Source organism: Aptenodytes patagonicus, chromosome 4 (assembly GCF_965638725.1).
Source record: "Aptenodytes patagonicus chromosome 4, bAptPat1.pri.cur, whole genome shotgun sequence".
Lineage (NCBI taxonomy): Eukaryota > Metazoa > Chordata > Aves > Sphenisciformes > Spheniscidae > Aptenodytes > Aptenodytes patagonicus.
In genome coordinates this window covers 19,033,779-19,048,689 of record NC_134952.1, presented here as the reverse complement: position 1 = coordinate 19,048,689, position 14,911 = coordinate 19,033,779, and the positions used below count along the sequence as shown (strand labels likewise).

At 37.4% G+C, this 14,911-nt stretch overlaps 1 protein-coding gene across 13 annotated transcripts in view; it reads left to right on the top strand.

Annotated features, from left to right (window-relative positions):
* Window positions 1–14,911, top strand: part of KCNIP4 (potassium voltage-gated channel interacting protein 4) — a 470,545-nt gene that overhangs the window by 412,561 nt on the left and 43,073 nt on the right. For 11 of the 13 annotated variants that reach the window (XM_076336026.1, XM_076336023.1, XM_076336021.1 and 8 more), the window contains one exon: window positions 8,293–8,417. In XM_076336026.1, coding sequence (XP_076192141.1) covers window positions 8,293–8,417 — 125 coding nt within the window. Of the gene's footprint in view, window positions 1–3,009; window positions 3,112–8,292; window positions 8,418–14,911 lie in introns of all 13 variants that reach the window. The other 2 variants (XM_076336019.1, XM_076336018.1) reach the window with 1 other exon arrangement.

Sequence of the window (14,911 nt, the reverse complement as noted above, 5' to 3'; positions counted from 1 at the left end):
CCAGTTACAGAATGTTTTGTGAAGCATGAGCACCTCTTGGAACAATCGCCCACAATTCCAGGTGGTGTCATATGGAGATGAGTTCTAGGACACTCCCATAGTGAATTCTAGGGAAAAGTGTGTCTCACAGTTTATTTTCATTTCAGAGGAACAAATTATCAAACCCAAGAGCAAGCAGCACCAGTTAACTAACCTGAATTTGAAGAACCTTCACACTTAGCCCAGAGGAGTTTGTGGCTGATTGGGTTAGGGATAACAGCTATGAAATCTCTAGTCAACAAATTATTAAAAAAAAAAAAAGTCAAGGAGAGTTTGGAAAATTCAGCTTCTTCTGAATATCCATTTGCAGGCTAAGAATTACTATTATTCTATTCTAGAAGTTTGAAGGAAGCAGCATCAGTCCATCATTATCAGTGTGTTGGTGCTTCATGGCTCTTCATCTTTTCATGAACAGCCATTTTGAAGATCAGTAATACGATAAGAATCTCTTACCATATAATAAACTTTAACCTAGCTTAGATTAATTAGCTTCTTAATGGCCACAGCTTTTTCCTCAACCTGTTTTGAACTGGATGAATAGCTACAGAATTCACAGAAATTATTACAAAATTTCATCTTAATTAACACTTTTAGTGTTTCACTGTGTATTAAACACTGACTCAGCATAGGCCCAGTGTGCAAGATGTTTTCGCTGTATTAAGTAGTCCTTTACTCATGAAAAATCACATTGAAAGCTGTAGTACTGATCAGGAGGTCACGACGGTGTACTGCAATAGCTGCAGAATAAACTGACTGCAGCCACTGGGAGCGAAAAGCTTCCATGCTGCTTCCTCATACTGTGAGAAGATAAACCAATTCCTTCACCTCTGCCCTGATCTTAGTGTCAACATTTTAAATTACCTGCCAGAAGTGAGTACAAAAATTATACTGTCCTCCTAAGTTACTCCCCTGATATTACTTTCTCCCATATATTTCATTTTATTTTTGACCTTGATCATACCACTGCAAAGCCCATATGGTTTGCATTGAATTCTGTGAGCTTTTGTGTGAGCATAAAAGTAGCAAAATTGTTTGCTTACTCAAGGCTTTGAGCTTCAAACTCTTTGGAAATAATACATCCCTTTAGGTTTTGCAAAGCACTGTATACATCTTCAGTAATTACATAGGTTGTGGACCTATATTGTTATGTAAGTAATGCATGGACAGTAAACCTTTGCAAATCTTAACTCAAATTAACAAACTAGAAGTAAATATTTCTAGATCATGTCTATGCTAGAAGAATTCCTAATAAATAAAAAAATCTTTAAGATAAACAAATTTTGTGTTCAGATACCTACAGTACAAGCATAGCATGATAGTGCAGAAACTGCCAGCTGAGACCACAAGGTATACATTTAAAGGGTCAGGTTTTGTACTCAGACTAAAAATATGGAGTTTGAGATACCCATCAGATCACAGATTGTCTTTTGTTTTATGCATTTACCTGCACAGTGTTTCTGAGTTGAGCTGATGGTTAAGTGCTACAGATTATAAGTGTATTTATTCTTATTATTTGTATGAAAAAGTTTTGACATTTCCAGAGATGGTCATTTAGGTTCATTTGACCTTGTGCTGAAGCTGGATTGTTTTGTCCATTCACCAGAGCTGCTGTTCTCGCAGAGGCAGAATTTGCCTGGTAATAGTTGGTTGACTTTTTAAAGCTGCGGTTGAGTCTTTCCTGTTTTTTCCCATTTCTTTAATTTCATTTCCTTCAATGTTTTACTTGTGTGCAAACAGAGAAATATTTTTTCTTTCATTTACAAAGCTTAATATCCTTAAAGCCTTGTCACCTTCTCCTCCTGTTCCCAAATACAAGTACATACTTTCTCACGATTCCCTACAAGCTCCACTTAGTGTTACAGGTGGGAGGTTCCCACTCTGTCTGGTTTGGTGACAGAGAGGAAACCATTCTACATCATGTCACTAACATCAGTATTCAGCACAAGTACAGTAGTGGGGATAACCCAGGATTATCCTGGTGTCAGTCGTGTCTTTCATTTCTTGCCCCATCTGTTTTGCATTCTTGCTGTTGTAGCAAGAGCCATCGCAGAGCAGCGTTTGTGTTTGAGCGCATATAGTCGAGATGAAAAGTGCAGGAATTGCATAATGTCCAAACCGAGCTCTACTTTTCTCAGGAACATAAATCATTTACTCAACTGTTTTACAGATGTTAAGTCTGTCATTTGCAGCAAATATCCATCCAGGAGATGCTTGCTTGTATCACCCATTTTGTATAAAATGGTTAGTTACACCTCACAGGCAGTTACTCCGACAATTTCCTTCACAGTAAATAAGGGTAATGCTGTTCACCTGCTTTATGGCACATGAACATCAACTATTCAGACATGTCAGTATTTAAAGATGAAATATAAATAATATTTTCATATATATATGTAGAATGCTAAATATTAAAGAGAAGGGAGACTGGCTACACATCATGGTTGGTATTTTAATATTCAGAAAAGGCAAAAGTACCAGCTTGGTTATCACAATTGCTGAATGAATTATATGGGAAAACTCAGCCGTGGAACTAGAAAACTGCCAGAAAGGACAACAAAAGATATCTTTAGATTTTATTTGGTTTTGGTTTTGTTTTCCATATGAAACTTCAAAATCAAATATACTTAAAAGTTTTTAAAATATTTTAACATTAAAATTTTTACAAGCACTCTTACCTTGTGTTGTTTCAAATACATAATCTGATACTTCTCTGTTAGATGTTTTAAAGTGGGTTATAAGAACTTTACAAGAGATGCACATATAAAAAAAAAATTCCCTTTATTGGAAAGACACAAAAACAAAACAGTTTTGTTGTCCTGTTCAAAAATTCTGGTTGCCCTTTGCAATTCAGGATGGCTGCCATCTGTTTGGCCTTTTCCCATCAGGATTCTGATATAATGATGAACTCTGCAGCATGTACAGAAATTGTTCTCAAGCCTATGTTAACAGTCCTGATAATATATTTTTTAGGTTTCCTCTACGCTCAGAACAGTACCAAACGCAGCATTAAAGAGCGACTTATGAAGCTCTTGCCCTGCTCGGCTGCCAAAACGACATCTCCTGTTACTCAAAGCAAGTTTTATTTCTCATTTGATTTTTTTTTAGGTTTGCATGCATCAAAAGTTATACTTTCATTAACTGCTCATTTGAGAGACAAGATATCTGCTGAAGTACTCGTATGCTCTGCTGAGGTTTAAAAGGAAGTGATGAACAGATTTGTGGGCTGGTAACAGATTTGTCGGTGCAGAGCAGAATGGCAAGATACCAGTGCCAGGGTCTGCCGCATAGGAGCTGCTGGGTTGGCACTTATGCTCTGCAAGCTAGCTGAGAAGTGTCTCACTGGTTAAATTAAATACCTGCTCTCAATGTATTTGAAAAATGGTGTCTTTTTGTGTACATGTGTGCACGTGTCTGTGTGTTCTCGCTATCCAATATATAGGATAGTATCAGCAGTACTGGTCTGGGTGGAAAGGCTTGGCCCTGCAGGTTTTGACTATGTAACATCAAACTATTTAGGGAATGAGACCTAAAGTATGTGTCTGAAAGAAAAATAATAATGAGACTGAAAAAAAAAAAAGTATGTGAATGCAGAGATAAAGGAAAAGCACAGTGACGCTACCTTTAATGTCTTGATATGCTGTGAGGAAATAAAATCTCTCCAGGGTAGCTAACAGATAAAAATAGGGGGAGGGAGGGAGAAAGAGAGGAAGATCCATACATAGATACATACATACATACATACATATAGATCTATACCTAGATAGAGATTAATTATAGTAATAACACTAATGTCTTCCTATATAAATTGGCTACTATAACTGATTTTAAAATATGCCTGTGGACCCAAATCAGTCTAGATTAATTTGGTTTAATTCTAGGCACTAATCTGAGCACCTAAAATTAGAAGCTGAGTGGTCCCTGTGCTTCCTGTGTACTCTTCTGATAAAGCATATCGATCAATCTAAGGTAAAAAAACGCCTCCAAGAGCAGTTCCTTGTGTCCAGTGATTATAGGACAACCCGAGGCAACTTGGTTACAAACACAGGCCCCTATTAAGTGCCTAGACTTCAGTGGTATGGATCTAGGCTTTCTTTTTGCTAGCCCACTTCACTACCTTTCATATACTCCTCTACAAAGACGACTGGTACTTGCTTTCCTTTCTAAGTATTTGAGACCTCAAAGACGAAAAGGGCTAAAGATATGGATTCACAGTGACTTTTCCATGGTGGCTTCAACTGATGCGTTTTACTTGAAAATAGGGTAGCTTAAAAAGGTCAGTTACTGTCATGTTACCTGATAGTAATTCATTATGTAGAAGTTGCTTTCAGCTACGTGACCTGCGTAATATAGCCTTAGACTATAAAAGGAATTGTAGAATCACAGAATGGTTTGGATTGGAAGAGACCTTTAAAATCACCTAGTCCAACCCCCCTGCCATGGGTGGGGACATGGGTCACTAGATCAGGTTGCTCGAAGCCCCATCCAACCTGACCTTGCACACTTCCAGGGACGGGGCACAGAATAGAAAAAGGAAATAGAATAGAAGGAATAGAAGGTTTAATCTGTTTGTTTGAGGATGGTTATAGGGCAACGCATCCTTATTTCTTGCACATTTCTGTGCACGCTTTTTGTCTGCACAAGTAACACAAAAATATTCCGAGTCAGTCTTAGTGAGCTTGACCATGCAAAACTTGTATTTTCTTGCTGAAAGTGTTTGTTTCATAAGCCAGAGGAGAAGTCAAAATAAAACTTGCATTGAATATTTCATATTTGAGAACCAAATAGTAGAAAAAGATGCATTCAGCATTTTTCTCTGTACTCTTGTCAATAATTAAATACTCTGTTAAGTAAGAATGTTATATTAAATGAAAATATTATCTTAAATAAGAATAACATTGTTATTATCCCATTTTGACATAATGTGCTAGCATGAAAGAAGCAACATTGTAATGTACTAGGAATGAAGCCAGTACTACCGACAATAACAACCACATAATGTGAACTCCTTAGAAATTTTAAGGGGAATATTTTTAAAACAAGTAATTTGTTGAAATATACGTAGCCTGAATTTGCACTCTGTGCTTAACTTCTATCAATATGTGCAGAAAAAGGTTACTTGCATAAATAAAATCTTATTTCAGCATTCCCATTGAACAAAGCATGTCAAAGAATGCTTTTTCTTATTTGTGTGCTTTAGCCTAGTAAGCCTAAACTTAAATCCATCCTTCCTTAGCTAAATGTTTAAATGCATGTGCTAGAGATAGGACTAGACTCAAGAATGGTTTTGGAAATGAAAAGCATGTGTGCATGCAGTTATTAAATCGATAGGAGAGCTATAATTTGGGGTTTGTGCAGGCAAATGCATGTGCACAATTTTTACAGATATGAACTGAGCCCTAACTTTAGGCATGCTTCTCCAACTGCCATTATTTGAAGAGTATGTCTGCTTTTTGCATTGCTTTTACCCTTTTCTTCTTTAATGAACAACGAAAGGTTCAAAGCATAGCTCCTGTGGCAAATGCATTAAAAACTGTCTTTACTATTTAGCTAGAAGAAAGCTACTTATTAATGAAATCAGTAAGAATATTTTGTTTAATATATTAATGAGCCAATATGAACTTGTTTCTGTTTTTCAGTTTACATGTGTTAGCCTTTTATAAAAAAAAACCAAAACCCCCTAACTTTCTTAGGCTGAAGAAACTAGAGAACTGAAATAACTAATTTTTTATTAATGCCACAGAAATCATTAAGGTTTAGAAATAGACATATTTTCACATATTTTCACTGCATATTTTAAAGTATAGATTTTTTTTCCAGTCTAGATAACGGTAGCCATAAGTGTGAAGAAAAAAATTAAAACCCTGCAAGTGACTCATGAATGCTATAGTATTTTAATCAGCATAGTTGGCACATTATAAGGAAGTTTATGGTGATCGTATTTTTTTATTATTTATATCTATAAGAGACTACAGAAATAGAGTGTGAAAAGACTGTTATACTGAACCTTTTCATTAACAGAAAGACAATATCATCACCACACTGCAGTCTTCTACCTTCTCACCGAATCATTAAAACACAATATAAATGTTTATTACTAAGGATATACCGAACATTGTGCTCAGCATCACGTTGTCTGGCCTTTATCTCTAGCCTCACATTTATTGTGTGTATTCATTTGACTTCTAGAAAAGCTTGTAGATGTCTCTCTAGGTAGCCAGATATTTCACAAATGGATGCTTAGAGAGCTCATTTCCAGTTAAGTCCCTTTCTGTCTAAACAATTGCTCTTGGCATATAAAACACTTAAGTGACTTTTCAACAATACTTATTCTCAGGTTGATTCTTTTGTCAATTTAGTATAAGCACCTAGTGTTGACTTGCAGTTGACAAAAAAAATTCGGCTGCATATCTACAGCGTGACATTGTTATAGAGACTTTAGTGACTATATAGAGAATATAAAAGTTTAATCCCTTAAGAGATGATGGAAATGCTTTAGAAACTGTGCAAAATAAATCCTGGATGTTCTTATGCAGAATTAAAATGGGACTCAAGAATGTTGCTACACCTTCCATAAATTGAGAAGACAGCTTCTTAACACTGGAACTACTTTATTCGAATTTCATCTATAAAGGCAGGATTTTCAAGACTTCCTTTTTGCACCTCAGAGTGTCTTATTAAAGAAGAGAGCTGAAATTTTCTTATAATCTTGTGAGTTCAGATACTGGCCCTTTAAAACTATTATCAGACATCATAAGGTCAATGTAAAGTTGTGTCTGTTGGGGTTTTTGTCAAGAGCATTTAGATTGGAAGTTTTCACAAAGATGGTAGTGGTCTACAAGTCATATGAGATAATCTATAAAGAAAAATTAGAGAAACATATTATAGTTTTCCATAAACCAGTACACAATGGACATTCTGAGATAAGAACGCAGGTGACACTGAGATCATCTGGGAGATCATCTTCCTCAGATAAGTGCTAACAGCAACATCTCTTTGACAGGAGAAAAGACAAGGCCCTGCAATTTTGTGAAGATTTATCCAAATAGTTTATATATTATGATTATATCTATTTAAAGGTTGTTCATTTTTTGTTAAGCTGAACTGTATCTTCTGATGCCAGATTTCTCCTAAGCAGCTGAAAGTTATTATTACTGCATTGCAGCAGAACAAAAATATGTGAAGATGTAAGCATAATACTGTTTTAATGGAGTATCCTAATATTGTGCTCTTATGAAAATTGAACTGAATAAAACTTTAAGAATGCAGAGTCCCACACCCCGATGAAATGAAATAAAATATATATCTTCAGCATTGTAGAAGTGACAATTATGCATGTTTGTTTTCTCTCAAGTTACATTTCTATAGTTGGTATAACTCTTAAACCAGAATAAGGCAGTGATTTGATTAAATTAATCTGGAGTACTACATAAACTGTTTAATGCTGGGAGTACTTAAAAACAGATGCACACATTCATATTTTTGATCAGTTATATGGCTGGCACCCCATATAAAAATACATACTGTAAGTTTCTTTAGCTATTTTATTGAACTTTCACTTTTAAAACTCTACCTGGAAAAAAATGCATTAATATCTCACATTCTTTTAGGGCTGCACTCAGCTGTAAGTCTTAAATGTGTATATCCAGATTCTTATGCACGTAATGATGAGGTCACTAAAATACTCATGTTCCCCACTTAAGCTGCTCACCGTGAATAATCATGTTGCCCTGAAGGGTTTTTTACACAGTACTCAAAGTAAAGTGTACTGTTGAACGTGCAACATCAGTCTCACACACTTTCCAAAGCACAACTTCATGGTAAAAGGAGAACACTGAGAAACCCAGTCTGATACAGTGAATTCACATCCATTAACTAACCAAGGGAAAATTTCCAGTATTCTGGAGTCACTAAATTTTTATAAAATTGTTTTTTTTGCTCAGAGAGTTGTAGAAACAGAAAAGTCATTCTGAATGTGTCATGCATGCCCTTGCGTAACATTGGCTTTCCAGTTTATTGCTATTTGTACTGATGTGATAATATCCAGGCTGCTGGATCATCACTGCTGTTCCATGCTATGTGCAGCCACTGAAGCAGACAGTGAGTTCAAAATGAACATGCTATTTGTCTTTAAAGCTGCAAAAGCCGTTCTTTAGAAGAATGTCATTTAACTTTCTTTTTTTCTGCAAGGCTTAGATATTTCTGTATCCTGTATTTCTTGTTGAGCTTTCCTTCTCTGTCTCTTGTGTTCTGCAGACACTGTAGAAGATGAAATGGAAATGGCCACAGTACGACATAGACCTGAAGCTCTTGAGCTGCTGGAAGCACAGAGTAAATTCACAAAGAAGGAACTTCAGATCTTATATAGAGGTTTCAAGAATGTAAGCACTTCCTTTTTGAATTTACTATCCATTTACAGGATAGGCCACTGCAATCTCAGCAGTATGACTGGCAATGGAGCTCATGGGATTCAGTAACTAAATACTGCATGTCTGGTCAGGTGAGGAAATAACCACTCTGCAACAACTGAGCCATTTAATGACCAAAAGATGCAGATAAATTAGAAAGCATCCAGAAGAGAATAATTATAACTTAGTATAGTAGGACTTTGTTCAAGGACAGATTGAAAATTGTGTTGGAGTTGTTTGTCTAAAGATGAAATAATGGGAGAGAACGGAAGTCCTGAAGAATTTGGTCGGTGAGAAGAAAGATTTTGATTTTTGTGTTCACAATAGCTATCACAAGAAGTAATTGGCATAAATTGCACTGGAGGAATTTTTTGTTAGGTGGACAGCAGTAGATGACTTCTTCAGTCCTTCCTAGCTCCCCAATTATATAAACTTGTCAGATCCCTTTACTGGGAGTCATCATTTGTGATTTTTTTTTGCTGATATATGTGCTCTATTGGCAGGTCCACTGTTTTTAGTTGGCGGGGATCCCCACTGAGGACCCCAGTGCACGAATGCAGTCTGCCTCCTTTTCCAGTGTGTACTTGCTGTCCTGTGGTGCTGGGCTTGGTGCTGGCATGTAAGGGACCCATGGTTAGTACAGCAGAGAAATAAGACACAAAAAGATTTTACTAAGTAGTATTAAATTCTGGCTCTATACCAAAAGGAAGAGCTGCCCCTCATTTTTTTAATACTATACAAAAAAAGCGCTGCTTTCTTAAGAAAATAGCCTTTTTCTCTCTGTTTTATTCTATCTTTCATGTGATTAACACTTCTGTAGGATATTATATGCCATTAACATTGGATAGAAAATACTTGATATTAAAAAAACCTGAAAAATAGCAATTGCTTGCAAATCATGAGTGTGTAATGTTAATCTATGTACTCAGTTATGAGTACTGCAACTGTTCGGGTGCTAAGTCTCCTGCTGAGCTGGAGGTAAAAATAAATTTAATTGCATTTATCACCTTTTGATTTAGTTTTTCTTTCACCCTTACAAAAGGGCTTTCTTCTTGCCCTTGGCATTTACCACTCAAGTGAAATTGTGTAACAAAGTATAATAATGCTAAAAGCACAATGAAGCTCAACTATGGAATCAGAGAGAATGTTTTCAATAGCTTGTAAAAGAAGAAGTGTAAATCTTACAGAATTCTTAGATATCATGTATTTTGTAGTGAAAGCAAGCCATGAAAATGGATGTTTTAAAACTACATTTTTATCAAAAGCCTACAATGCAAGTAAAGTACAGGGTTACTTAATGTGTCCTGTCTATATATCATCCTCAGTTCCAGAAGGTATATAATGTTGGCATGTTAGTGATTAACAGTGATTGCTCTTAAAAGCTTTTCATTTCCTCAGGGTACCAGAGAACATTCCCCTGCTAATGACAGTATTCCCTAGGTATTGCAAATCATGAACTAATGTTCCAAATTATCTAAGGCAAAAAGGTACAAAGTATAGTGGATAAAATAAGCCTTCTCTCTGTTTCTCTAAGAATAATTATTTTTAGAGTCTCAGAAATTAAGGACCTTGATAATTCTCTGCATAAAATGAGGTATGGAAAAAGAGAATAAGTTATAAGAAAGGATTTTAATTGATTACTGTTTTACCATTTTTTGAAAAGAGGAATTCCAGCTCTTCATATGCTTTTGTGTTCTAAGATGTAAGTTCTACTTACTTCAAAGCAGTGTCAATGGTAATACATGGTAATACATCTTTATTCAGGTGTTTCATTTCCATATCAGTATATGATAATTCAAGACATGCGTGTATAAATATCTTTGACTATTTAGAGCTAATGAGCATGAACTTCAGGTTTTTTTGTGTCTAATATAATTGCAAAATTATCATTTACTTTCAAAAATGCTGTAAAGCATGCCTAGGGCTGGTGACTGTTATAAACGTAAATCAATTTAAAGTAGTAGTCTTTAGCCCAGGCATTGGGCTTCAGAAATGAGGGATTTCAAAACTTTCAATTGAGTTGGAGTTTGTTTTGTTTCTCATATTTATCAGTTTCTACTGCAAAATGCTCTACAGCTCTATGAGCAGCTTGCCTATGTGGATTAGTTAATCTTTCCTGTCACGTATTTAGGTTTTACCAAATACAGTTTGAGCGGCTTTGGTGGGTACTGATACAGGATGGCATTACAGTGCCTCCCATGGTATGCGCTTAGATGGTCTCCCCTTGACAGTGCTCAATCATCCACTTCTGTCTGCCACAGGCCACCTCCCTTCTCGCTTCCCTTCCTTCTGATCCAGCTTAACACTATCCTGCCAATATCTCCACCCCTGTGTGCTTCATGTGTGTGCTTCATGCACCGATATATATACTGGGGGCTATCCAGCTGGAAAGCAGCTTTGCAGAAAAGGACCTGGGGGTCCTGGTGGACACCAAGTTGAACGTGAGCCAGAAATGTGCCCTGGTGGCAAAGAAGGCAAATGGTATCCTGGGCTGCATTAGGCAAAGTATTGCCTGCAGGTCGAGGGAGGTGATTCTTCCCCTCTACTCAGCAGTGATGAGGCCACACCTGGAGTGCTGTGTCCAGTTCTGGGCTCCCCAGTACAGGAAAGACACGGACATGCTGGAGAGAGTCCAATGAAGGGTCACAAAGATGACTAAAGGGACTGGCACGTCTCTCTTATAAGGAAAGGCTGAGAGAGCTGGAACTGATCAGCCTGGAGAAGCGAAGGCTCAGGGGGGATCTCATCAATGTGTATGTTATCATGTATATCAATACCTGAAGGGATGGTGTAAAGAAGACAGAGCCAGGCTTTTTTCAGTGGTGCCCAGAGACAGGACAAAAGGCAATGGGCAGAAACTGGAACACAGGAGGTTCCTTCTCAACATCAGGAAATACTGTTTCACTGTGAGGGTGACTGAGCACTGGTACAGTTTGACCAGGGAGGTTGTGGAGTCTCCCTCCTTGGAGATATACAAAAGCCATCTGGACACGGTCCTGGGCAACCTGCTTTAGGTGGCCCTACTTGAGCAGGGGGGTGGAACCAGATGACCTCCAGAGGTCCCTGCCAACCTCAGCCATTATGGGATTCTGTGATATTCTGTTTAATCATTCCACTAGGAAGGAAACTCCACTGAAAATATTTAATGAAACACACCGACACACATCTTTAACATGACACCATCAAAACTTGTGCGGATCCTACCTCTGTGCTTTATGCTTTTCACCTGATGTTTGCCTGTCTTACTCTCTCTTCAACAATTTAATTATATAAAGCAAGATATGTTAAGGCATGAATTTAAGTTGCTGTAGCTCTGCTGACATTATGCTCCTGTTAGACTAAATTTACAAAGTCCCACAGCACAGTAGCATCAGCATTGCACGGTGCACTGGCGGGAGCTCAAAAGACCTGTAGTGCAGACTGGGGTCCTAAAGGCAACATAGCTAGAATCAGCTGGCGTAGTCACTCCATGTGCTCTCATTGATTCAACAGAATTATGCCGTATATATGGATTTTTGCTGTATTTGTATCACCAATGAACTGTAGAATAACTATTGCTATGTGAGCACTTGATATTTGGAATCAACATGCAGTAGTTAAGCTAGTTCAACCATATCAGTTAAACTAGTTACTGCTTGCTAGTCTAGGCGTGAATGTTGGTTTCAGGCAACATTTTCCCATCTATAAATCCACAGAGTGCCTATCTCTTTACAGAAGGAACAGAGAGCAACTCTGTTCTTATACAGAGCCAAAAAAAAAGGGAGATTTTCAATAGTTAAACTGTAATACTACCAGAAGATAAAGTATCTGTAATAGTGCAAATATTAATAACCTTAATGAACACAAAACTTTAAGCTTTAGAAAGGACAAAACTCCATACCTACTATGGTGATAGTAGATATAAGTTCAAAACTGACATTTTCACCAACATAAGAAGGACATGGACCTGTTGGAGCAAGTCCAGAGGAGGGCCACGAAGATGATCAGAGGGCTGGAGCACCCCTGCTATGAAGACAGGCTGAGAGAGTTGGGGTTTTTCAGCCTGGAGAAGAAAAGGCTCTGGGGAGACCTTATGGCAGCCTTCCAGTACCTGAAGAGGGCCTACAAGAAAGCTGGAGAGGAACTTTTTACAAGGGCGTGTAGTGATAGGACAAGGGGTAATGGCTCTAAACTGAAAGCGGGTAGATTTAGATTAGATATAAGGAAGAAATTCTTCACTGTGAGGGTGGTGAGGCACTGGAACAGGTTGCCCAGAGAAGTTGTGGATGCCCCATCCCTGGAAGTGTTCAAGGCCAGGTTGGATGGGGCTTTGAGCAACCTGGTCTAGTGGAAGGTGTCCCTGCCCACGGCAGGGGGGTTGGAACTAGATGTTCTTTAAGGTCCCTTCCAACCCAAAGCATTCTATCATTCTATGATTTCTTTCTGAAGAACTTGGGTATCTCTATATTACAATAATGGTTTAGGTGTGTCAGAAAGTAATGAATAAGCAAAGTGGAATTTTTTTCTGTATATTTTCAACAGCCTTTCTAGTATGGACATTTTTCCCTCTGTCTTTATGCAAGAATGGTAGGAAGAAATAGGTCCCAGACATGATAAAGAAAAAACAATTGATGAAGTAGAAGAAAAGCAGTACTCAGTCCCTTTACCTCAGTATCCTGTTTTCAAGAGTGGCCAGATAAGAGAAAGGATATAAGAATAAGGGGAATTTAGAGTGATAATTCCGCTAACGTACTGTTCTGTCACCCTACATTCTGCTACTGAAATACTTCCTGTGCTGAAAGTTATAACTGCATCTTTGTATTTTACATACTTTAACCAAAGTTTCTTCCATAAACTGTGATAACCACTTTTTGAACCTACCAGGGTATTTTGACATCCACAGCATCCTGTGGGATATTAGCTCCATACCTAATTATGCCTTCTGTGAAAAATGATTCGTTTCTGTGTCAAACCTGCTGCCTTTTATTTTAATAAGGTAACTATAGTATTTCTGCTATGAGAAAATTAGTAACCATTACTTCTCCAAGACATTCACTGTTTTACACACCTGTAACACATTTCCTACTTAGGCCCTTCTTTTCCTAACTGAAAAGTTTTTGTCTATATAATCTCACTCCAACCTGCTGATTTCCCTGAATTCTGTTTAGTTCTAGGATGTCTGTTCTGAGATAGGGATGACCAGAACTTCTCACAGCTTATGTCCAGTTATTTATTATTTATGACTTCAAATTACTTACATATAGTTCTGACTGACTTCAGATGAGAAAGCAGCAAGTACTCCTGTATTTCTGTAGTGTTTGTGATTACAAAGTTTGATTTATTATGTGGTTTTTACTTACACAAAAATAAAAAGGTAAACCTTTAAAGATATTTTCATCAATTTGATTTTCCAGCGTAGGGAAATTACACACCAAATCCAGCAAAAAGTAATTCAAGCAGAAGGAGCACGGGGCCTGAGATAACATCTCTGTGTGTAAGTACACACCTGAATGCTTCAGAGAGTCTCAGATCACACTACAGTATAGCTGATGCTCTAGGAAGCAAGAAGTAGAGGATAACTTCAGAAAAGGCCCAAAGAGTATTGAAATGCCTATCTTGGCAACAGCTGTTTTGGTAGTAGTCAAGGTCAAGATTTAAAATACAAGAGGAGATACACTAAAGCAACCATAAGGAGGTGAGATAAGCACCTTCAGATGGCCTAGCAACTATTACAAGGAAAAGCACCAAGGGAGAACTTATGCCTATATTGGGTCATTTAGCCATTTTAAAGCTTCTATACTATCCTTGAAAAATGAGCTTAAAGGAAGTCCTAAGTCCTCCCCAGGCTCAAAAGGTTGTCCCCAGCACTCTGGTTTTACAGTGTTCCTGCACTCTTGTTGATGAATTGTTGCTCAGCTGCCATCACAGTGGGACCTCTCTATTTTGTATTTGGCTTCCTGTCATCCCATTTCTTGTAAATTGAAATTGTGATTGCTGCAGTCATTAACCTTTCAAACCAATGGCTCTGTGGCAGGCCTAGTACAAGTGGTACTTCACAATAAATTGCACAGACTATCAAGCATGCACTCAACATGTGGTCTTTCTTTCTCTTTTGTCCATCGAAAGGTCTCTCACAGTTTTAAAAATGTCCCTGAGCTATTGCACGTTTCCTTTTTAAAAATACATAGATAATGTTTTTGCTGCACAAAAGTTGCTCCTGTGCTAAACTTAAATGTTAATGATCTTTTACTTTTGGTTGATTATTCTCTTCAAAAATTCTGTCAAACTCTGTATTGGGAAAATACTAGACTTTCCTGGAAAAGTGAAAGAATTTTTGACGAACCTTGATCTTACCCAGCTGTATATCAGAGAAATTGTAAATTGAAATAATGTATGCATAAAAGTGTCCCTGGATACATACTGTAGCTTTAAATAGGCAGCTCCATACTTGTGACATTTATTGGGAAAACAACATTTCTAAGATACCT